The sequence below is a fragment of the Thermobia domestica genome, chromosome 14 (genome assembly GCF_964235325.1).
Source record: "Thermobia domestica chromosome 14, izTheDome1.hap1.1, whole genome shotgun sequence".
Lineage (NCBI taxonomy): Eukaryota > Metazoa > Arthropoda > Insecta > Zygentoma > Lepismatidae > Thermobia > Thermobia domestica.
The window spans coordinates 72704064-72731049 of NC_137467.1; the positions used below are offsets into that span (position 1 = coordinate 72704064).

At 35.8% G+C, this 26986-nt stretch overlaps 1 protein-coding gene across 1 annotated transcript in view; it reads right to left on the reverse strand.

The window, feature by feature from the left end:
- LOC145669725 (calpain-D-like) overlaps positions 1-26986 on the reverse strand; it is a 92026-nt gene that overhangs the window by 18249 nt on the left and 46791 nt on the right. Inside the window, exons 6-9 of the mRNA XM_081738047.1 lie at positions 26282-26468; positions 20715-20912; positions 18697-18861; positions 15183-15379 (exon numbers count right to left, since the gene is read on the reverse strand). Coding sequence (XP_081594173.1) covers positions 15183-15379; positions 18697-18861; positions 20715-20912; positions 26282-26468 — 747 coding nt within the window. The remainder of the gene's footprint in view (positions 1-15182; positions 15380-18696; positions 18862-20714; positions 20913-26281; positions 26469-26986) is intronic.

The following is a 26986-nucleotide window of genomic DNA, read 5'->3' on the forward strand; positions in this document are numbered from 1 at the left end:
GAGTTTATGTGGTGTTGTGATTTCAAGGCTTAGTCTGCGCTTTAATAAGTAACAGACTAGGTAGTATAATATCAAAGAGCGTCACAGTAAGCCAAAGGCCTGGGTTCGTTACCCGGCTAAATTCCACATCAATAAATTTTCATCTCACCTATATATATAAAATTGGTCAATCCTCCCATTCTCTCATGTAACAACTATTGTTAATTTTTAGTCTAGCTGAAATGACTGTTCTTCGCACGGGAAGAACAAGTTTATGGAAAATATCTGAGTGATATAGCATTTCCATAAAAGTTTAATGATAAAAATCCAGGTTAACGCAAATGGTATGTTTAGAAATTCATTTTAAACGGTTCAATCTTTCCTCATTTTTGCCATTTTACGAATACCAAGTGATAAATTAAAATATTGTAACAATTACACCCCCCTTCCCCTTTTAAAACTGGAATTTTGAAAACGCTAGGACACGTATTCGGTTATTTTTAAGGAGGAGTTCATATTCTGAGTTTTATCTTCCTAGTTGAGCGCCTCATAAGAAATTCTTTGTCAGAAATAATGTACCCTTTCTTCCCCTTCCAACACGCTAGGGGATGTGTATTTTAATTGAAGTTGCATTATAAAGCTCTAGTTCAAGGTGGGTGCTAACTGTATTCAAAAATAAATTTTAAACTATTTATCAATTTTCCTCGTAATTATGAGATATACAACATCGATTTGAATATGGAGACACAACTATAGATTTGCCCCCTTCCCATCAAAAGAAGAATTTTTCGAATAAGATGGTATGTTACACACAGAATGAAAAGTGTATGACTGGACCGGAGTTTCTTCGACATACCGTGCCGATACATAAACCACTACGCTATCCCATTAGCTCCTAGAACAGCTATACTCTCTCACTCTTAACGTTGACGTTCTTTCAGTCAGACCATATGGCCTGTATAGTTCTGGTCACAAAAGTGGGTCTGCCTTCCAGAGACATAGATCCTTGCGAATCTTTTTTTCTCCTGCATTTTTGTCACAGTCAGGGGTAGTAATTGAACGATAATATTCCAGTATGCATATGATAATTTCCTTGTAGACAAACAAAATAGTTATAATAGTTCATAGCAAATAACAAAATACAGAAAATAACGATAATTTTAAGTCACATATGAGATATATTATTTATGTTTACTCTAGAACGATTAAATAAGTAATGGAAGTAGGGGAAATATCGTAACTACAAACAGACTACAATGACTAACCATTTGCTTTACGCGATTTGCTAATTGTTTCATTGCCAATTCGAGTGTTCCCGAAACATACCTTTACCCAATTACCTTCCTTGGAGCAAAGACTAAGAAGTGATTTATGAAAAACCCATTGAAGTCAGCAGGGTAAAAGCAAGACTAGTTGAAAACATTCTGCTGTTTTCTGGTAATAATAAGTCATTCATCCAATACGTCTTTTGCATGGGAGGTTGAGAGGGAACTATATTTCAGGAAATAAAGTGAACTCCCATTTACATGTAATCTCAGTATTACTACTCAGCTGAAAATAAACCAAAACCTGAATAAAATTTTCTGTACATCAGACGAGTTACTTTTTTTGTTCTTTTATTTAAACTGGGCTCTTCTGGAACACAGATAAAACACTTCTGTAATTCATTTTCTGTAAAGTCCTTCAACAAGTAACTCTGTAAGTAGTATTCAAAATAAACATACAAGCACGACGAGAAAATTTTTAAAAATTACGGATCTTACAAAACATATAATGAGTTGTTTGTTTCTGTGTGGTGGACAAACACCATGAGCGTGAGTGTTCTCGGAGTTCTCTCGTCTCCTCCCACTTTCTTCATTCTACTATTATTTTCCATCTCATTATCACCGTTTCCTTTAGTCTCAATGCATAAACGTGGGATGCTAAACTAAATAAAAATATTCTACTTTTAAATTACCCCCCCCCCCCAAAAAAAAGCTAAATCTTATAGCAATTCTCCTTTAGTCAGGAAGAGAAATTGCGATATTTAAAATGGTAGAATAATGCTGGTGTTTCATTATGTTAAAATAACCCTTACTTATTTTAAATTAATAATATCCGACAACTGAAAGAAAGCACGATTCTTGTAACAGCATTCCTTATTAGTAGTCAGTACCTTATATTTATGTCTATTTACGTCACTCCGCACTTAATAACGATCCCATTTGCGGCGACGAAAAAAAAATAAGAAATTTTGCATGTTTATTTATCTTTCCTTTGCTTTTCTGAGGTAGACCAATATTAAACTAAAATCCACAATTGCATTCATGTTTAATTTAACAGCTACTTTTACTTGTTTAATTGTCCCAGATTGATGCATCTACATAATATTTTCTTTATATTGCACAACCTAATCCACTGCATAACCCTGTATGAATCTAAAATGTAATTTCCAACCCTGGGACCATCCCAACTTAACATTTTAGCATTCTTTCATAATTTTTTTAAAATTCATTTTCTCTTATGATATTATCTTAGACATAATAGTCCAGTGCTGTAATAACAATATCATAACATGGATTTGCACACATATATATAGAAGTTTTTTCCATCTTTTGTAGACCCTCCTTGTGATTTAGCGTGTTGTTTCCATTCCAGTGGCGGCGTAAGGGCGGTGCGAGCGGTGCCCCCGCCCCGGGCCCCACTTTGTGGGGGCCCCCGGACGGTAGGTAAAAAATAATTACTAAAGAAACTTGTTAGCATGAGCCTTACGAGGGCCATCAAGATTTATAATCCACACCTTCCCTAAAAGTAAACTCAATTAATTGTCAATCAATCTTACACCAAATAACAGATGAAATAACAGAAGTATCTGCCGAATAAAACTAATGAGTGCCGGATTTCCGTATAAACTAAACAAGCTATAGCTCAGGGCTTCACTCTCCTGCGGACCCGCAAAGAAATTTTAAAAAATTGAATGTAGATTTAAAATAAATAAAATAAAATTTTTATTATCTTGGGGGCCCCAAAGAAATTTAAAGGAAAAGGCTGAATGTAGGTGAAAAAATAATAAATGTTTCACTTTTTGGGGCCCTTAAAAAATTAAAGAAAAAAGCTGAATGTAGGTGAAAAATAAATGAAATAAAAGTGTCACTCTCTTGGGGCCCCAAAGAAATTTAAAGGAAAAAAAAACGTATGTGTAATACAATATGAATAAAATAAAAGTTTCACTCTGTTCAACAACCTCAGAGAAATTTAAAGGAAAAAGCTGAGCTTAGATTAAAATATAATAAAAGAAAAATCGAAGTATATTGTGCTGTTTTCATTCTAAGGTCTTATGATGCAAGTAATGGGCCCCGTTTGCTAGCCTGCTTCTAAAATATCACTGTTTATATATTTATTTATTTATCAGTTCAAGGGAAGGGCACAAAGAAGTGATCAATGTACATAATGCCTTATTAGGGTGACGCTATAGTCCTGATTCACTTCTTTTACTTCTGTCTTGTTTCTTTTGTCCTTCACAAGTCTAATTTTCAGCGAGCGAAATCCTTTTCCTTAGCTGGTTTCCCCTTCTTCGCTTTTGTTTTTTGGCGCATGAATTTACACTTCAGCCCACAAATTTAAAGTGAAGAAAATGTTCAATAAGAAAACAAATGTTCAAATATTCAAAAGAAAAAATAATTTACGTGAATTATATGTTATACTACTTCCTTCTATATTTAGATGAAAATAGAATAGAACTATTCTTTTACTTTGCCAACTTTGTGCAGCAGCTACAAGTTGAGAGCGAGGAAAGGCTAAAAGCATGTTGCTCGGATTTGGCTTTGTTCTACCCAAATGACCTGGATGCCGTAGAATTATTTCAGGATTGTAAGAATGTAATCCGTTCACTAAGATGTGCTCAGAAAGCTAAAGAACAATTTAACTTTTCCCCACAAGGCATACTGAAATATGCCTTCAATGGGGCTTGAAGCTTACAAAAGTTTGGCAACCTCTCTTCAGATTTTGATCACACTGCCCGTATCTGTCGCATCACGTTAAAGGTGTTCCAGCAAAATGAAGCTGATACTTGCTCTTCAAAATGAATCAAGAAAGACTCACGAATCTGGCCATTCTTTCTATCGAAAATGAAATAGCATCTACTTTGGATTTTTATAATATAGTTGAAACTTTCACAGCTACCAGAGCATGAAAGGTAGTATTCTGAATGCTGGTGGAATAGGGTAATAAGTAAATATAAACTAATTATGTGCTGAGCAAAACTATATATTTTCGCTAAAATTTAACACGTGTTACAGTTTCGCCAACTAACTCTTTGGCTTCATCAGACACTATGTGATAAAGGATAACTGTACAATCGAATATACATACAACGGCTAAGATATCTTTCTTCTGATTGGCTACTGGCAGCAGCAAATCCCTTTCAATTATACTTATTTCTATTCTATTCTATATTCAGGCTTATAAGGTAGTGGAACTATCGTCGAAAGTAGTTTCATGTTTCAACTTAAGACAATAAAATTAGAAAAGTGCCAAAAGAATAATAAAAAGCCGTAAAAATCTGTCAATTAACTGGTGATAGCGATAATGAAAAGTACGTAGTAGATTCTACCCGTAGTAGAAGTCTGAGCTCACATATGTAATCTATGATATATCCACAATTATTCAATGTATTCATGTTTTCTTGTTATAATATTTTCTAATACTAAGTGTGTTAGTAAGTGGTAATGGAAATAGTCATAAGTGACAGAATATAAATATGATTGAATTATTAAATACAAAGTAATGTAATCATAAATCAATTGTGAAATCTGGAAACAATAGTAAACAAGAATTTTAGAAATGATCCAAAAATGCATCAAAAGATTGAGATCTTGGCCAATAATTAGTTTTGGATCAGGGGCCACAAATTTTTTGAACGGCATCTAAATTGAGTTTTTTTTTTTTTTTTTTTTTTTTTTTTTTTTTTTTTTTTTTTTTACGGCACAAGCATACTATACTGAGTTTAAGTAATGGTTTGGGTTAGGATACACTATATGTAGTTGGCCACGTATAAGGCGCACAAGAAAATTTTTGATTGAAATATATCGAATCTTTTGATCCAAAAAGACAAGCTGGAGAGGAACATTCTAGTGCTTAACTGTTCATTGATATTTCGGCTAAAGCAGTGGGACTAAATAGATCGTGTATTATCACTGCAGAGAAACCTAGTAAAAGATAAATGAAAATAAAATATATTCTAGCCACTATTTACTAATAATTCGTTTTTAAGAAAGTGTTTAAGTATCATGTATGATCATTAGAGAGAAACCGAATGTTAAAGTGAATGGGACTAATTGTAGGAGAAAAATATAATCAAATAAAACCGTTTTGGCGTAAACTCAGACAGATGAGAAACCATGAATAAAACTTAACCATATCAGAAATTGAACAGGAAAAACACCACAGGCGAGAACCGAATAAGAAAATTCTAGAAAACTTAGAGCTTTCATTTAGAAATCGCATCGGTTAAATTATTATTTGGAATTTTTTCAATATCAACTCATTGTTACATTTTGTGCGTAAATTTGTCTCTAAATGTATTATTAGATTACTTCCACTTTTCCATCTAATTACATTACACGTTTGAACTAGGATAGTACAGGATAGGTGTAGGATAAATTATGGATTCTTTGTTGTTGCGTTTTGTTTGTTCTTAAGATTATGTTATTCCTGGTGTGGGTTGTAGTTTCCGTTACAATTGTATCTCTAATTTTTTATCTATCGTGTCCTTTGTTTAAAAATTAGGTCCGGTTTTATTTTTAGATACCATCCTAAAGGCGATTCTGAACATTATAAAATTATAGAGGAATGCTTAATTTCAGCCTCGTTTATTTAATATATCCCAAATTAAGATGGTTTAAACACACACGCCAATGGGAAAGGGGAGAGGAGGAGTAAACAGGAAGGATGATTATGCAAATGAATGTCCAAAATAACAGTGCATAAATCATGATTGTTCGAGAAGGGGCCCCGATCTACTTCGCTGGCCCCGGGCCCCAGTTTGCCTTACGCCGCCACTGTTCCATTCGTCAGTTAACAATTCTATCCACTGCACCTTGTTACAAGCAATGAAACCTAGAAGGTAATCAAGTTTGTTGGTTCCTGCTGTAGAGGATTCTTTTGGCATGAAGCAGGTGTTTTTTGATGTAGATTACATCATTATGAGTTTTATTTTCTGACATATCATCAACCGTTAATATCCTGTTCCTTTACAATACTTTTTATTTAAAAAACTAACTTACCATACGGTTTACTTTGGTATACATATTTGTGTATTTTGTCATATAAACGAAAGGGTATATAACAAATTTACCAAGCACTTGGGTCCCTAAAGTTTTATAAAAAACTAGCTAAAATGCCCGCTCTTTGCACGGTTAGGATAGATTTATGGAAAATATAGAAACTGTTTTCCCAATAAGATATACACTTCAATGAAAGTGTAATTAAAAACCCATAAAATATACTGTTTTTTTGGCGTATATTTCGAACCCCCTATCCCACTAGGATACGTTCCTTAACCTTTTCAGGACGAACGGCTCAACCCTTGAGTCAGCAATTCAAACATCTCTAGCTCAGCTCCTAATTAACCTAGAGATATGATTTTGGTATGTATCTCTTCAGAAAGGATGGAACTTTCTAATCCTGTGTATATCATTCATGTAGTGGGTCCCGCCGTGAAGAGGGAGGGGGGCACAGTTGGGTGTTTATAGCTTTCTCTCTCTCCCTTCAGAATTTGGGGGAGGTACCCTCCTGATGGAGCTACAAGGATAAAAAATGGCATCCATAGAGACAAGTGAACATACTTACTAGCCATACCCAGTCCATGACTTTTGGGCTTGAGAGGGGTGAATAGGAGGGGTATTGGATTTACCCTTTTTCTTATTGTATATTTTCTTATAAAGACAAAAAAAAAAAAATCAAATTTGAGGAACTCTGGCAACATTGTTATTCATCGTACGCAAGAAAAAAAAATCTCACATTTACGACAGATATTTGGGACAATGATACACAAAAGTCAAACCCGTCGGTTCAATACGAATGGAAAAAGAAATTCGGAAATCCACACCTACGTGACACAACCTGTATATTATTCAGTATCCACTGTAATGTACTCTAACGTTGACAGCCCTAGCGACATTCCTAATTATCACAGACTCACAAGCCATATTTCATATTGCATTGAAAACCTTATAGACCAGCCATTCCAACAATGTAGCTTTTGTGTGTCTCGGGCCAAACCAGTAAAAGAAGAAGACGAAAGTCAAAATTTTGGGTGGAAAATCAATTTTTTCCAAATTTGTCCGACTATGGCAACACTGGTATTTGTCGTACGCAAGGAAAAAAAATTCTCACATTTATGCCAGATATTGGGAACAATGATATTAAAAAAATGACGGGTTTAGGTTCAATAGGAATGGAGAAAAAAATTCGGAACATCCAACCTACGTGAATCATCCTGTATTTTGCTCGAGAGATTGTGGTATACGCTAACATTAGCAGGCTTGGCCACGCTCCTAATTGTGAAAATGAAATGAAATCTTTGAGTTTTACGTCCCACGGTTATGCCGGTTAGGCTAAAGGAGACGGTGATAATGAGATAAGTGAAATGGTGAAATGAAGAAAGTGGGAGGAAACGGGAGAACCCCGAGAAAACCCGCGAGCATGGTGTTTGTCCACCACAAAGTTCACTTGGCGGGGGCTGGGATCGAACCCGGGACCCCAAGCACCAGAGGTGAACGCTCTACCACTGAGCCCCCGCGCCCCCCGCTCCTAATTGTCACAAACATATCAGCTATATCTCGTTGGAAAGCTTATGGAACAAATATTCCAACAAGGTAACTTTCGTGTCTGTCGGGCCAAACTAGTAAAAGAAAAAGAAGACGAAAATGAAAATTTTGGGGGGAAATTCAAGTTTTTCGAAATTTGTCGGACTATGGCAACTCTGCTATTTGTCGTACGCAACCAAAATAATTCTCACATTTGCGCCAGACATTGGAAACAACTATGTAGAAAAATGAATGGTTTAGGTGGAATAGGAGTGAAGAAAAAAAACTTCGGAACGCCGACCCTAAGTGAATCATCCTGTATGTTTTCGAGAGATTGTGGTATAAGCTAACATTGGCAAACTTGGACACGCTCCTAATTGTCAAAAACATATGAGCTATACCTCGTTATAGAACAGATATTCCAACAAGGGAACTTATTGAACGAACAAACAAACAAACAAACAAACAAACAAACACACAGAGAGAGAGAGAGAGAGAGAGAAAGGAAAACAGTTATCACCTCAGAACGCACCGTTCTATTTTTAGCCTGGTCAAGGTCAGCTGTAGTTATCAGTTGAGCCTAATGGTCGTAAATATGCAATACATTTCTTTCAACTCCAAAATCTTCCTGCCGAAGCAAAAAGAAAGAAAAGCAATGATCTTTCGACGAACAATGTTAGGTGAACCAATGCGAGTTTATTCTCTGCCGTTAGTAAGATTCTGCATTTTTCTGAATTCCTACTGCACTTACACGGTTTATTTTTTGCACAATTGTTCACAATAACGGGGATAAGTGTGAGAATTATTTTTCTTGCATACGACAAACAACAGGTTGCCATAGTCCGACAAATTTCGAAAAACTTGATTTTCCCCCAAAAATTTTCATTTTCGTCTTCTTTTTCTTTTACTAGTTTGGCCCGACAGACACGAAAGTTACCTTGTTGAAATATTTGTTCCATAAGCTTTCCAACGAGGTATAGCTGACATGTTTGTGACAATTAGGAGCGTGGCCAAGCCTGCCAATGTTAGCGTATACCACAATCTCTCGAGCAAAATACAGGATGATTCACGTAGGTTGGATGTTCCGAATTTTTTTCTCCATTCCTATTGTACCTAAGCCCGTCATTTTTTTATATCATTGTTCCCAATGTCTAGCGTAAATGTGAGAATTTTTTTCCTTGCGTACGACAAATACCAGTGTCGCCACAGTCGGACAAATTTGGAAAAAATAGATTTTTTCGCAAAAATTTTGACTTTCGTCTTCTTCTTCTTTTACTAGTTTGGCCCGAGAGACACGAAAGTTACCCTGTTGAAATGGGTGTCTCATAAGGTTTCCAACGAGGTATAGCTGATATGTTTGTGACAATTAGGGGCATCACCAGACTTGCTAATGTTAGCGTATACCACAATCTATCGAAAAAATACAGGATGATTCACGTAGATTCGGTGTTCACAATTTTTCCCTCCATTTCTATTGAATCTAAACCCTTCATTTTTTGATATCATTGTCCCCAGTGTATGGCGTAAATCTGAGATTTTTTTTTTTTGCTTGCGTACGGTATATAACAGCGTTGCCACAGTCTGACAAAATCTGAAGAAATGTATTTTTTTAAAAAAATGATTTTCATCTTCTTCTTCTTTTACTAGTTTGGTCCGAGAGACACGAAAGTTACTTTGCCGAAATGTCTGTTCTATAAGGTTTCCAACGAGGTATGATTTGTTTATGTGTGACATTTAGGGGCGTCGCCAAGCCTGCCAACGTAAGGGTAGACGAAAATTTCTCGGAAAAATAGGAACAGGATGATTCACCTAGATTCTATCTTCCGATTTTTTTTTTTTTTTACCTAGCTTTTGTACCTTTGCCCTTCATTTTTTGGTATAATTATTATCAATGTCTGGCCTACAGGTCAGAATATTTTTTCTAGCGTACGACTAGAAACAGTGTTGCCAGACTCACAAATTTCGGAAAAAATAAATTTTTCACTTTTTCTCTTTCTTTCTTCTTCTTCTTCTTCTACGGGTTGGGTACGGTAGCCTCAAAGGTTATCTTACTAGAATCTTTGTTTCATAAGCTTTCCAACAAGGTATAATTCATACCCATGGAAGAATTAGGAGGGGTGCTAGGACAGCCAAAGTAAAGGTCTACGATTTTCTTGAAATCCCTGCCCGTCCTGAAAAGGTTAATCAATGTGACATGAAAAGAACCTTGAGACAGGAGTTATATTTCAAGATTCATTTCAAACGGGTAAGCCGTTTATCGTGATGCGATCACAAACAACAGACGATGTTTATACAAATTTGAAAAAATATAGAAATCGCAACTTCTACCACTTGAAACCGGAATTTTGGAAAACGTTTGTTCACGTGTCCGCTAATTTGTAATGAGTTTATATACATATTTCGTCTTTGTTTGTTCACATGTCCGCTTATTTGTAATGACGGGGGCCGCGGTGGCTCACTAATAGAGCGTTCAACTTTGGTGCATGGTGTCCTTGGTTCGATACCAGCCCGCGCCAAGTGAACTTTGTGGTGGACAAACACCGTGTGCGTGGGTTTTCTCAGGGTTCTCCCATTTCCTCCCACTTTCTTCGTTCCACCATTTCATTCATTTCTTATCATCGTCGTCTTCTTTAGCCTAAATGGCATAACCGTGGGACATAAAACTTAAAATATTTTACTTCATTTCATTTATTTGTAATGACGAGTTTATACACATATTTCATCTTCTTAACTTGAGGAACTCGTGAGAAACTCGATTTACCTCATTAATTTTGAACCCCATACCCATTTAAGATACGCTCTTTAATCAAAGTAGTGACCGAAACCTAGTTCGAGGTGGATACTAAGTATGTTCCAAAATTGATCTGAAAGTTTTCAGCTAGATGAATCACAAATAACAGACAACAATGCTTTCAATACCGAAGAAAAAATAATAGAAAATGTCTCTTTCTTCTTAAAAATGCATTAAAAAAAACACTGGGACACGCGTTCGCTTATTTTTAATAAGGAGTTTCATGCTGACTTTCATCTCCCTAACTTCACTGATTTATGTGATACTCTATTCTGGGTAAGAAAATCTGATCCACCTTTACCTCCCTTAGCAGGAACATTTTTTTAAAATCTTTCTTATTGATTGCTCTCGTAATAAGTTTTCTGCCCAAATATCACATTTCTATATATACTAACATGGTCTCAATTTTCCGTCAAGCGCTTTCATTCTTCCATATAATCGTACATTTTGCTCCCTTCTTTTCAACAAGCAGAATTTTCGAAAACACTAACATTCCTGTTTCTTTTAAGAGTTTATATAACCAATTTCACATCTCCAACTTAAGTGAATTCTTGCATTAACATTTTCTGAATAAATAATGGAAATCCTAATATTATAGAAATTAGCCCCTTACCCTTTTCAGAAGCGAAATTTCCGCACACACTGAAATACGTACGTATTTAATTTTTATTTTAAAGTTTATATATCGATTTTCACATCTCACACTTAAGCAAATCCTTACAATGGACACTTTCTCTATAAAGAAAGGGAATTTTAGATCTTATAGAATAGACTCCAGTTTTTCCCCTTAGGAGTGGAACTTTCAAAAACGCTGAAACACATATTCTCTTAGTTTCATGGAACTATATGGCTATTCGAGGATGTGTTTCCGCAGCGAATGTGACCTTGGTGGCTACTCGTAATTTTACTTTCGCCAGACTTATAAATTATACTGTGAGCCAGGGTTTCCAGGTCTTTTATTATTATTATTATTATTATTATTATTATTATTATTATTATTATTATTATTATTATTATTATTATTATTAATTTCCCGCGCTGGAAAGATAAAATCAGAATGACCTGCTTCAGTTGGTTCCTTGTGAGAAGACATGAAGATTATCGTAGTAGTATTGCTCTTAGTTGCAGTTTCTTCTTATGTAAAGAAAAAGACAACGAATTTAAAGTGCTTGAGTTGAGTTGATTTTAGTTTAGCGTCCCTTTCGGCAGCGAGGCTATATGAGACGTGGATCTACTGATTAACGTGGAATCCGAACCACATGAGCTCCCGCCGGGAGTCGAACCCGGGTCTCCCACGCCAAAGGCGCGTACGCTAACCGCTTAGCCACGAGGGAGCTCTAAACCGATTTAAAGTGCATCCCATTAATAGACAAAGACTACTGCACGGTGAATTTCACTGGCAATACGTCTTTCCTTTTTTTCCCCTTCCTTTAGACATCTTTTACTGATTCCGAAACAGCAGGTGGTCTATTGTTCCGAAATGCACCAAATTCGCTCGAGCCGACATACTCTGCGCGTTTTTATTGCTTTCGCGTTTGCAGCTCATTGTGATTAGCCATCCTCATTTTAATCATGGTCAACGTATTCCAAGCGTACGCATGAGCCATAAAAACGCGTTGCGAACGCATCGAATAGCCGTCCACTAAGAGTTTATAAACCGAGTTTTTCATCACCAACTTATGCAATTGCATTCAACACTTTGGGCATAAATAAAGAGAAATTTCAATATCATAGAAATCCTCCCTCAGTTTATAAATAAGGAGTTGTGATTTTGTTTAATATAGATGTTCTAACGTACAATATTACATAGCAGTGATATATAAATCTATTGCATTCAAACATGAATGCTCTTTGTCAATAAAATACAGATTCTTTATTTATAAAAAAAAATCCTAGTCAGGATTCGAACTGTTAAAAATAAATATTAGCACGCGAACCCATTACGTTATTCACTTGATCAAGAGCGCAAGACTATTTGCCTTTTCTATTTGTTTCAATTACTATTCTGTTGACGATGTACCTTCCACAGGCCTTAATCTCGTATCATGCAGTATGCCAGTTTTTACTTTTTATTTATTTACTAGGGGAATGCCCATTTTTCGCACAAGGAGAATAGTTCCATTCTAGACATAAAGAACACCAAAACTGTGACCAATCAAACTTAGGGACCCCAAAAACTATGAATTAGACATTAATATCGGTCATTTTCGATAATTTTTATACGTATATCTTCTCTATTCCCCTAATTTTCGATCGTTTATATATATATATATTCCCATCCCCCACGTTGCGAGGCTGAATTTGAATTTAAACGGCATCTGAAGTGTCACTGTTCATCTCAGCGACCCTGAAATCTATGGATTCGACACTAATATCGATCATTTTCGATCATTTCTATATATTTTCCCCTCCCTCAAGTTGCATATCAAAGTGAAATGATAAAAGCCATCCCAGGCCCGGACCTCATTTTTGTTGAAAATTTGATCGAGATCGGTCGGGTGCTTCAAGAGTTATTAAGTTACAAACAAAGTAACTTTCATTTATATATATACAGGGTGAGCACAGAAACAGTACCTGATTTTAAAGTGGCATATAATTAACATTTAATTGAATATTCACATGAAATTTTGTACAGAGCTCAGTAAACTCAAAGTATTTTCCCATCTATCTTTTCAGAATCCTAGTTCTGAACAGGGCAGCTAGAGGGTAGTAATATCGAAAATGGCGTTCCCCCACAGCAACGAAGCTGGTGCGTTTTACAATTTGCAAAAACAAGCAGTTTTGTGAGAGTGCAGCGTGTTTTCAAATGACAATTTAATGCTGATCCACCCACACACAAATCCATTGTGAAGTGGCATAGAACGTTTATTGAGACGGGGTGCATTTGTGATCAAAGAAAAGGACATTCAGGGCGACGTCCAGTCTCCGAGGAAACTGTGGAGCGCGTAAGAGCAGCCTTCGTACACAGCCCACAGAAGTCTACACGTAAAGCTAGCAGAGAGTTGCAGATGCCACAAACAACAGTAAGCAAGATCTTACGCAAGCGTTTGCGGTGTTACCCGTACCGACTGCAGTTGGTTCAGAAGTTATACCCACAAGACAAGGTAAAGCGCCGTGAGTTCTGTGAGACTATGCAAAATTTCATGGAGGACGACGAAAACTTTCTGACGAAGATCATTTTCAGCGATGAGGCGACATTTCACTTAAGTGGAAAGATGAATAGACACAATGTAAGGATATGGGGAACCCAGAATCCTCATGCAACTGTAAATGTGGAACGTGACTCACCGAAAATCAATGTTTTTTGTGCAGTATCAGAGCGTCGGGTGCACGGTCCGTTTTTCTTTCAGGAACAAACAATTACAGATGAAAGTTACTTAGCATTGCTACGTAACTGGTTGATTCCGCAACTCAGTAATGCAGAGATAGACGACTTCGTTCTACAACACGATGGAGCGCCGCCACACTGGCATCATGCTGTACGCAGGTTTCTAAACGAGGACCTCCCAAACCGATGGATAGGGCGCTCTGGAGTCAATGATCAAGTTCTTTGCAAGTGGCCTCCAAGATCACCTGAACTCACTGTTTGTGACTTCTTTCTGTGGGGATTTGTGAAGGACAAAGTGTATGCACCTCCACTACCCGCAACTCTGAACGACCTCCAAAAACGCATCAGTGATGCTGTCAACTCCATCACACCGGATATGCTTCACAACGTGTGGTTGGAGCTAGATTACCGCCTCGATATTTTCGCGTTACAGGTGGCGCGCACATCGAATGTTTGTGATTTCAATTATTGCTACAGAAACTTTTTGAGTTTATGTATCACTGTTCAAAATTTCAGCAAAATATTCCTTCGCATATTAAATTTACACTAATTTGAAACCTGGGACTGTTTCTGTGCTCACCCTGTATATATAGATTTTTAGGTCATATTTATGGTTGTTTCCGACATGTTACCTGAATATTTACTTGAAGGCAATGTCCAGATGATCTATTTATATTACAGAATACTCACATTGATCTGTAACAGAATGGAAGGAAAATACAGTTTCCTTGTAAGGAGATCTGAGGGACGTAAGGATCTAGGTTCGACTTCTTGGATTTTTGTCTCTGGAAGTCAGTCCTATTTTTTGTGACCACAAGTGTACCACAACTACGTGTTGTGCTTGGACAATTCAGTCTCCATTTGTTAATGCTGGTATATGTTTTCGCTTATTCTTAATAAGGAGTTTATATATCGAATTTCATCATCCTAACTTGAGTGGGTTGTAAGATATTCTATTTTGGGCAGAAATTTTGATCCCCCTTTAGATACTCATTTTAATTAAAGTGACACAATAAAAACTCAGTTCTAGGTAGGTATTAACTATACACAAAAAATCATTTCAAACGGTTCAGCCGTTTACCCATACCACTTTTAGTTTTATTCATATGATATTTCGTTTCTTCGTTTGAAATCAGAATTTCTTAACAGAAGTAAAAAGCTAAATGAATTTTCTGCGTATTCATGTCTGAAAAAGGTTTAATTTCTCAAGAACTAGTATCCAATCTTGAAGGCAACGAAGACTAAAGAAATACTTTGAAAATACAGTGAACACAATAAGTATTACAAAATAACTTACCTGTATGCCAATGATTAAAAGCTAAACAAACAAGTACATATAAATCAGGCTCCAACATTTTATGGCATCCAACAAAACCTCGAACCTGGCGCTTACTGTGTTCAACGAGTCGACCAATTTTTGGATACGCTTGGCTGTGGGTTCTAAATACAACCACACACAAATCAAGCTGCGAACGCTGGGACTTCTCCGAATTCCTAGGGAAAAGAAAATACGTAATTTCAGATTATTTTCGTATTATATTGCTTCAATAATATTTGCGAAAAGGCTGGATAATCATGAAAGAGTAATCTGTTTTATTAAAAAATCAGAAATGTGTTATGTTGATAATTTTTATGTGTTATGTTGGTAAATAGATAAATCGGAAAACGAAGAGCTACTCAAACTATGTAGATAATACTGATCCTGAAATACACACTAATGATGCTTTTTATTATGGCACTAGTAAGACAAGAATATGCAACAAGTGACTACTACTTCCGGTTTCAATACTGATTCCTACATAGTAATATTTTTAACAGACAGTGGGAATCTGTTTTGACATGATTTCAGCATCCGATGGACTGCTCCATCTCTGCCATATTCCTCTACCCCAACCGGAAGTTACAGATCTACTATTTTCGGTTTCAGGATTTAATTAGCATAGTTTGGAAGCTTTCCGTGGTTTCATAATGTGAAACGAAACTCACTTGTTTTCAATATCCTTGTCTTGAATCCCACTTCGCTTGACTACAAACTCAAATTTTGTTATGGTAACTTTTTCCATTACCCATTTGTACATGATGGGTGACTTTTCGTTTTCAAAAATTATTTCGGTTTACATTTCACAGTACGGTAAACTTGTAAATATAGGAGATCAAATATTCTAAATACAAGTGGTAGATTCATGAGTTCAGGCTTTAACAGATGGATAAAGGGTGGTAGAACCTACTCTTTTGATGTTGAATCTATATTTTAAACAATCTCGCTATTTCTTACCGTTTTACTCTATGTAAATCAAATATTAAACCTGAGAGATTTCTACAACTTTCAGTTTTTATAGAGGGAATGCAGAATGTCCGTTCTCCGCATGGGGAGAATATGTTTCATTTTGGACATAAAGGGCACGGAAACTGTCACCAAATCAACTTAGGGACCCCAAAAAGTATGAATTCGACACTAATATCGGACATTTTCAATATATATCTTCCCTGTCCCTCAAGTTGCGGGGTTGAATCTGGATTTAAACGGCATCGAAAGATTCACTGTTCATCTCAGCGACCCCGAAAACTATGGATGTGATACTAATATTGGTCATTTTCGATTATTTTTATATATTCCCCCCCATCCCTCTCCCCTAAGTTGTACCATCAAAGTGAAATACTAAAAACCATCCCACGCCCGAACCTCATCTATGTTAAAAATTTAATTGAGATCGTCGGATGGTTTAAGAGTTATTAGGTCACCCAGTCACTTTCTTTTATATATAAGGCCTCTTAATTGTTTAAAGAGAGATAAAGTGGGGAATATACAGAGAATATCCAGGCTGGCTAAGGAGGACGGAAGCAGCCAAAGGCGAGGGGAAAATTCAGTCATGTGGGTAAGAGAACACTTAACATTCATGTAAGACCTTTTTCTCTTTGTAAAATCTTAATTAGAGAAAAATCTGAGCCAAGTAAGGTCTCTCGTGTATACAAAATTTACTTTATTTCAATGTAATTTTATTGTGTTTTTGCATTTTCATATAATCTCTCTCAGTGTTAATAAAGTTTGCTTACTTAAGTATTCCTCCCGGTTCTTTTACTTACTTCCACAAAGAAGAAATAAAAACCATTAATTTTGAGTTGACAGGCAGTGGATACTCATCACTACCGATACTATAACATTCCTACATTTTTATTAATATATATATATATATATATATATATACATATATATATATATATATATATATATATATATATATATATATATATATATATATATATATATATATATATATATCGGGTGTCTAAAAATGGCGCCCACGGACCACAGGGCATTATTCTACAAGTCAAAATAAAGCAGAATATATATATATATATATTTGTATATCTTTCGAGTCCTCGTCTGGAGACACAAATTGCACTATGTGGCAACGTCGCAAATAAAGAACCATAGATTAGACCTACCGATCTATCAAATAGTTATATCGATTCTTTCCACACGGCAGACAAAGTCGATATTGATTGACAGTAGCATCACTTATTACCTGTAGCAATCGATTCAACTGTTTGTTGTATTCGTAGAGTAATGCTAATGGCTCCAAGTTAATCTGCGACGTTGCTACATTGTGAAATTTTGATTCCTCATTGCGGCTGAAGGAGGCCCCGGTGGGCAAATCATCATGTAACATTTTCGCTTTATTTTGACCTGTAGAATAGTGCTCTATGGTCCATGGGCGCCATTTTTAGAACACCCGGTATATATATATATATATATATATATATATATATAAAGCCAAGATTGAGCCTGCTTTTGGGATACAAAATTCATATCAAAGAAACTGTTTCTCGCTATCTATTATAGTTCCTGCTCTTCTTTTTCTAAACTTTTTTCCCAGTTCTGCGATCAGCTTTTCGGCTCGCTGTCCTCCACCTGTTCCCATCTTGTGTCATATCCAATGTAACACCACACTGCACCATATCATTCTTCATACAAAGACGAAGCATACCCTAAGAGAAATTCTCACACTTTGTTAGTGTCTACAGGTCTCTCACGGTACCAGTGTTAAGTTGTTACTTCTTTCTCAAAGAAATTGCCGTAAAAGTTTTTTTCTACATAAACCAGTTCAAAAAGATGTATCTTTCCAACTATAAAACCTTGTATTAAAAGTGGAAATGGTGTGTATAGTGATTCCTTTTTTTTTTTTTTTAAGTGTAACTTTACTGGCGAACAAAGGCACAGCTTAAGTGGCCGAAACCGCCCAATAAAAAATCTTACATAACGCAAGCAACGGAATTAATGTTTCGACTAATCATTTTAATAACATGCATAGTATACTTCATGTTGCATAATAAAATAATGGGTTTAAGAAGTTTACCATGATTATAAGAGCTGCAAGAAGAGAAAGACTGAAATAAATGTCAGTCGAATTATGTTTCTTGTTATGTTTAAAAACACAGAGTAGGATGTTAAATAATTTACACATGGTTTCCATATATGCATTTGCATATATGCGTATGTGAAACTAAATTGTGTTTTGACAATTCAGTCATTACAGCAGAACACTGTACTGTTGTTATATGTGTGTGTTAACAAATAAAAGTGATATTACGTGTGGCTTACTTGGAACCTAACTATTTTAGGCTATCTAATCTAAGAAAACGTACCTGTGCATATAATTGAGACATAAGGTATGAAAATAAAAAAAATATATTGTAATTCATTAATTCAACGGTTTGAAGTTAGAACAGGAATAATTATAAACGACATCAAAGTCAGTGAAAGCGCAAGAACAGAAATCAAAACACTTCATTAATAGTAATAGCTTTACCTCTGTCCCTCTTGAAAAAGCGTGAATTCAGCTTCCGTTGGCTCCAAGACAGTAAGTAACACACATGACAAGTGGTCCAAAGATGCCAGAGGAGGAAGAGTGCCGCGAAGTCTTACTTCACTCCACCCAGACCTCACTTTACAGATGTCGATACAATCAAAATACCTGAAAAGAGTAACAATGTAAACTGTAAATATTGAATAAATCGAACATATCAAAATTACGGGCAAATTAACTGAAACTTGAGGAATAAGCATTAACAAATAATATGCTGGGAACTCAATTGATATAATTTCACCCAGTAGGCAGATCGGGGTTTTGAATCTCCGCCAGTCAAATGGAAAGACTTTTCTATGTTATTCTTATCTTATGGATCAGTAAAGACCCAATTTTCTAAAACACCACTTCTCAAACTGTGGTCCGTGAGGTCTGGTCTTATGGTACTCTTAGACTGAACATTAGTCGAGAAAAGACAAAATAATAAAATTAAAATGAATGCGTATCATGCACTATAATTTAGAATTTCGATTAGGAATAGATTATATAAATTCTAATAGCTTTGTACAACAATAAATAAATACACAAATACATAAAATGTATTTTCTTCTAATAATACAAATATAAAATTAAGGGAATTTTAATAATCACTATTTTAAAAATATAAGTATACTAATATACGTTCTTTATATATATATATATATTGATTGAGTTGATTTTGAGTTTAATATCCCTTATCAGCAGCGAGGCTATATGAGACGTGGGCCTACGGATTAACGTGGAATCCGAACCACATGAGCTCCCGCCGGGAATCAAACCCGGGTCTCCCGCGTACGCTAACCGCTTAGCCACGGAGGAGCTCATATATATATATATATATATATATATATATATATATATATATATATATATATATATATATATAGAGAGAGAGAGAGAGAGAGAGACTTTTATTCTGTTGTTACAAGTCCAGAAAGACAGAAGAGTGAGCAAAGTGTGACCAAACGGAGATACTGAAGGCGAGAGCTGTTACTGAATATCTCCACAAGAAAGGTTTACAGCCGCAGGAGATTCACGCCGACATGGCTGCTACCTTAGGCGGTAGTGCCCCTTCATATGCCACAGTGAGGAAATGGGCAGCCGAATTTAAGAGGGGGAGAACGACCATTGAAGGTGACATTCGATCAGAAAGGCCCGTGAAAGCACTAACTCAAGAAAACATTGACAAAGTGCATGAAATCATCATAAATGATTGGCGAATGATTATCAGGCTGATTCCTGAGACAGTGGACTTACCTACTGTAAGGGCTGACCGAATTATCATCCAGCATCTGGGAATGAGCAAGGTTTCCTCAAGACGGGTGCCAAAATTTTTGACACCCGATCAAAAGTTTGCCAGATGCAACATTTCAAGGGACAACCTTCATCTCTTCCGGACAAATCAAGATGTTTTTCGCACTCGATTCATAACAGTTGATAAGACCTGGGTCCACCATTACCAACAAGAGTCCAAACAAAGTTCCAAGCAGCAGAAACATTCCTCATTCTCTCCTTCTGAAGAAGGCCAAGTCAGGGCCGTCAGCTGGAAAAATGATGGCTACAGTTGTCTGGATACTCTATTCTTGGGAAAATACTTGAATTCCTTGAGTTGAGTTGATTTTGAGCTTAACGTCCATTTCAGCAACAAGGCTATATCAGACGTGAACCTACTCATTAACAAGGAATTCGAACCAAATGAACTCCCTTCGGGAATCGAACCAGGACCTCTCACACCAAAGGCGTGTACGCAAACCGCTTAGGCACGAAGGAGCTCCACTTGAATTACTCCTTGCTTTCATGATAAAATAAGTTTTCTGTCCAAATTTCACTTTTTATCTATAGTAATATGGCTTGGGAGTGGATGGAAAAGTCACTTATACTCTTTTACATAATAGTATATGTAATTAAATGTCCAATTGAGAATTTACTGGATTACATCTGATTACGAGAAATAAAAGGAAAAAAATAAACAAATAACATACTTGAGTACATCTTCGAATGAAATCCAGAAAACTCCATCTGACGCTCCATGGGGCATAAGCATCTCTCGTAACTGCTGCGTCCAGATCGGAGAATCATCTGACCAATCTCCTTTCCACGAATAATGACCCCATGGATTTCGTAGTCGAAGTAATCGAATTCCAGACACGTCTCTCACATCAAGGACTGAATATGCGTGCCTGAAAAGGAAAATAATCACAATTTGACTTAAAAGAATGCACTATAAATGATTTTTTTTTGTACACCTAATACCCTACTGCAAATAGTGCAACCAAACAATGCCACCAAAACGTGATGGATGAACTGCAAATATTTCTGTTATTCCTCCCTTACACACATCTATGCAACCCATATCTATTAAAGTATATCGAGTATTCTAAAAACGGCACCCGAAACTATAGAGCACTATTCTAATATATATAATAGTTGGCAGTTAAAGTCGATAAACGCTGACACTAGAACAACTTAGCGTAACTTCTTCATGAATTCGCAGAGGAACGCTAATGGTTTCAAGTTAATCTACGACGTTGACACATAGTGAAATTTTGATTCCTTATAGCAGCTGAAGGAGGACCTGAAGGGAGTGTTATAAAACACTTTTATTGCTTTATTTTGACCTGTGGAACAACGCTCTTTGTCCGTAGGTGCCATTTTTTAAAAAGAACACTCTATATATAAGCAGGTTATCATCATAGACAACTGCAAACAGTAGTAACTTGAATTTGAGAATTGAAGCGTCTAAAACAGAGAAAGTTAGCAGAGAATTATTAAAGTGTTAACAGCAGAGGAAGTTAGTAGAGAATTACATCTCCAAAAATAGTAAAAAGCTATTAGAGAATTACAGCGTCAAGAGCAAAGAGAGCTCGTAGAGAATTAAGGCGTCAAAAGCAGAAAACGCGAGTAGAGAATTAAGCGTCAAAAACAAAGAAAGCCAATAGAGAATTAAGCCATCAAAAGTAGAACAGCTAGTAGAGAATTCAAGTGCAAAACGTAGGGAAAGTTAGTAGAGAATTAAAGTATCGAAAGCAGAGAGAGCTAATAGAGAATTAAAGAGCCAAAAGAGAAAATGTTAATAGAGTATTAAATGTCAGAAACAAGTAAAACTAGTGGAGAAGTAAAGCATCAAAAGCAGGGGAAAAAAAGTAGAGAGTTAAAGCGCCAAAAGCAGGAGAAAGCTAATAGAGAATTGAAGCATCAGAAGGAGAAAACGCTAGTAGAATTAAGCGTCAGAAACAAAGAAAGCTAGTAGAGAACTGAAACGTCAAAAATGAGAAAGATGAGTAGAATTAAGTATCAAAAACAACGAAAGCTAGTAGAGAATTAAAAGCGTCAAACGCTAATAAAGAATTAAGGAGTGAAAAACAAAGAAAGTTAGTAGAGAATTAAACCATCAAAAGGAGAGGAAAACTAGTAGAGAGAGAAAGCGCCAAAAGCAGAAAAAGGTAATAGATTATTGAAACATAAAAAGAGGAAGATGAGTAGAATTAAACGTCAAAAACAAAGAAAGCTAGTGTAGAATTAAAACAACAAAAGCAGAAGAAAGCTCGTAAAGAGTTGAGTTGATTTTAGTTTAACGTCCCTTTTAGAAGTGAGGCTATATGAGACGGGAACTACTGATTAACGTGCAATCCGAACCACATGATCTCCTGCCGAGAATCGAACCCGGGTCTCCCACGCCAAAGGCGCGTATGCTAACCGCTTAACAACGAAGAAGCTCAACTTGTAACGAGTTAAAGAGTTAAAAGCAGAGAAAGCTAGTACAGAATTAAAGTATGGAAAACAGAGAAAGCTCGTAGAGAATTAAAGCGTCGAAAGCAGAAAACGCTAGCAGAGCATTAGGCATCAAAAACAAAGAAAGCTAGTAGAGAGTTATTAAAGCATCAAAGGCAGAAAAAAGCAAGTAGAGATTTAAAGCGCCAAAAGCAGAGAAAGTTAGTAGATCTAGCACAGACAGATGTTTCCCAGACGAATGATCAAATTCTTTTCTGAAATTCCAACCTTCACTCAAGAAGAATATTGATAGCGACATGAAACATGTACAATACTCATCACAATAATCACGTACAATCCCAGAAAAACTAAGGATTTTTCCATTTACTGATAATCTAGTTGCTATTTCTTCTACCTGTCAACCCTGCAATTACTGCAAAAATTACATATGGAGCCGATACGAAATTTTACCAGTATTTACTTATAGTAACATAAATAACAGGAACTGTAAATTCTTCTCTATGATATGGTTAATAATATTTTTCTGTTAACGGAAAATTACTAACATTAGGGACAGATTTGTTGCATATCGCTTGACGAATATTAAATATGAAGATGCCTGACTCCACATTATTAACAAGTGAGTCTCGTTTAAAATTTTGAACCTATGGCAGACTTCCTATCTATGCGAATACTGAAACTGAAAATAATAGACCTGTAACTTCTGTTTGCAATATAGGGATGAGGCCAGAAATGGAATTTGTTCTCGAGATATTTAAACAGTATCAAAATAACGGCTTTTCTTTATCTATCTATGATCGTTTTTTCACTATAAGGATCAGTGTTGAAATTTGATCACCATAGATTTTCGGAACTTCCGGCTTGAACAGAGGAATAAAGGTAGAGATAAAACTGTAGGGAAAATAAATACATTGAAGTTCGTCGGGATCGAAATACTGTAAATTATGGACGTGTTGAAATATCAAATAATACTTTCGACGAAGTGTATGCTTTCAAATAGCTTGGATCAACATTAACAGACCAAACCATGTTCACGAAGAAATTAAATATCGACTAAAAGCTGGGAGTTTGTGTTGTTATTCAGTTCAAAATCCTTTGTCGTCGCGAATTCTGTCGAGGAATTTGAAGCTTAAAATATATAAAATGATAATAATCATGCCTGCTGTCCTGTATGGTTGCGAAACATGGTCCCTTACTCTGAGGGAAGAACGTAAACTGAAAGTATTTGAGACCAAGATCCTGAGACGAATATTCGGATCCAAGAGAAACGGGAATGGGGAAGGCGGAAACTTCATAACGAGGACCTGCGTAATTTATACCGTTTACCAAACATTGTTAGGGTCATTAAGTCTAGGAGGCTAAGGTGAGGTCATGTAGTCAGAATGGAAGAATGTAGGAACGCTTTCAAAATTTCATCTGGAAGTCCATAGGAAAACGACCATTAAGAAGACCTACGCAGATGGGAGAACAACATTAAGATGGATCCCGCAGAAATAGGAATACAAAGTAGAAACTGAATCCAGTTGGTTAAGGAGAGAAGTCAATGGAGAGCTTTTGTGAACGCAGCATTGAACCTCAAGGTTCCATAGGTCATAGAGTTAGTTAAATAAAGCTTATTCTTGAAAACTTCAATCCACATCAAAAAGGCATTTTCGTTCTTCCTTACCGTCTTGCTCTGTTACGATTCATACTAAAACCGAGAGTAGTAGTAAATTTCTATTACTTCCGGTTTTAGTGGAGATAAATGGAATGTATTAATAATTTAGAAGCGATGTCTAAACACCGCTTCTTCCAATCTATTACCAATGGTTAGTATCTGATACCGAAAATGGTTTATTTCTACAACTTTCGGATTCAACAGAGGGTTAATAAATATATAATCTATTTTTGGAAAATTGAATCAACTCTGAAAAATCATTCCTCACAATCCCTTACCGTTTCTACTCTGATAACAGACATAGCTGTTCATAAAACTTCTCATAAACTTATGTATAGCATAGTTCGAAGTTTCATAATAATTGTAGCAATACTTGGGAAATAACAACTTCACGATTCGAATGGAATATCCTAGTTGATGGCCTTATCAAAAGTAACAAACCAAAAGGTGTAATTTTTGTGCGTAAAATGTCTGCTTTGAATAATGAAAATAATATACTACAAGTGAAAAGGTTTAGAAGCAACTGTGTTTGGTTTTAGTAAGATAGGAACAGGATTCTATTGGCATATTAAGAGTTATTGGTGGAAATTTTATACGAAATGTAAGGAAATAACGCTGTAGAAGAGGTTTTGATCGAGTGAACTAGAAACTTCTGATGAAGTGCTGAAGATGGCTCTGTTCTAATTTTTTAGATCAATGTCCCACGGCTATGCCCTTAGGTTAAAGGAGACAGATAATGATGGTGAAATTAGATTTTTGTGCTCTTCCATCGCGAATCGAATTCGAGATCTAGAGACAGAAGCCTAACCAAAAAATTATATATGAATTATCAAGCATGAGTTAGAATGGGCGAAGAAATCACAGACGAGAGTATAGCTAGGAAATACAGTTACACCTCTGATACCAATGGAGCATGATTATTTGTCTAGAAATGAGACGTATTTGTTACAGAGAGATTACACATATTTAGATTCCTCATAGCTCAGGCAGTGATTGTATGCACGATACAGAAAATACACTAGTTACATATGTAAATATAGATTACATCTTCAAATACATGGAGTATTCGAATTACTGAATGGATCGTGAAGGAAATATCCTCCGTAAAGAAACCAAAGAATCGCTGGGTGATGAGTTTATATCGGAGTATAATGCAAAAAGTACTTCATGTGTGAAATTTTCTTGTTAAGTAGCTATATGTCATATACCTTGTAAAAATTACTTAAATCACACATTGACTTTACAAAACGTAAAAGTAATACAATATGAACATGCAACATTATTATTAAATACTACAAAGTGCACAGAATTCAACAATTTTTATGGCTGAAGTTACCGTTGTCTTCGGAGGCTTGCACCAATATCTACCAGTTTCTCTGAAGAATCTAATCCTTTAACGAATGCGAAGCTACAAATCACACAGTTGGAAGTTTTAAATTAAATTCTTTAAAACTATTTCAATGTTGCTAAATCATTTTAACTCATCCAGTTATCTAAATACGTACACGAAACTGCAATTACAAAATCTGATAAATAATCTTTCGACGTGCGCAGTCGACGGCGATACGGAGATTCGATTCTATAGTATATAGCCATCTACAGTTAGGCCCTTACGGAGACAAATAATTCAATAAATTACAATGCACGAATTGGTGGAATGAAAATAGTATGAAAATTCTGATGAAATAATGATATCTGTCACATGCTCACATAACTTGGATTGAACCTTAGATTCTTCGCATCAAATATGAGCTCTACCATTAAATCACCGTGTTCTCCTGTTTAAATATTATTTTAAAGGCTTACTTGCATATCATGATTAATTGCAGTTATACTTGCTAATGCACCCTATAGGATACATATTTTAAATTAAAATTAAGTACTAACATTGTATACCAAAAATGCGTTACATTATATTAAATTATTTCAATTTATGTTAATCCTCCACTTGATTAAAATTCAACAATAACCATAACAGCGGGAGAAGAGTTACTGATTAAAACCTGAGAGAGGTTTGAAGTGAATTAATATAACATATTTTTGGAGATAGAAGGTTAGTACTTGATTTTAATGGAGTTATACTTACTTAATTTCACAAAGTACACAATAACCTAATCGTATCTACTGTAAAAAACACAAACTGAATTTTAAATGATGTACCTTGGTCGCAGTCCTTTTCGTTGATACTCCTCTTCGTCGACTTTCATGTTGCCACCACCACACGATGCTCCCATGAGAAACCCAGCAGCTCGTGAACTCAAAAGTTGTGCCCAGATCAAATCCTTATCCAACTCCTCTTCCGACGGAAGCGAAGACGGCTGCAGGGGAACACTCTCACACGGGGCTCCTATGAAATAAGACAGTACAGTTAAGATTAACACAAGAGTCTCTGTAGCAATGAGAACGGTAGAGTGTTACTATAGTGAATCAAAGCACAAGTGTTCAGTATTGGAGACTATTCAGTAAATAGAAAGAAAATGATATAGAGGAAAACCTATTGGGCCTCAAGAACTTGTCCTATTTACTATTGTACGAATTATTAGCTCTGAAATGCAGTTGCAGACGCTATATATATATATATATATATATATATATATATATATATTTTTTTTTTTTTTTCAAAAATTATCGGGTTACTACTATCATTTTTTTTTTTTTTTTTTTCATTTCATGTCTTGTGCATTACTCAAAATCTTTATTTTAGTTTTTGAAGTACTCTGTTTTCAACTTATACTTTCACAGCACTGGAGGTATTATAAACTTCTAACGTTTACTAATCCTTTCCGAGGAATAACAAACACTTGCTTAAATGCTAATTCGAATATTCCGCACTAATTATTGAAACTTCAATTTTAGTGTATCTAG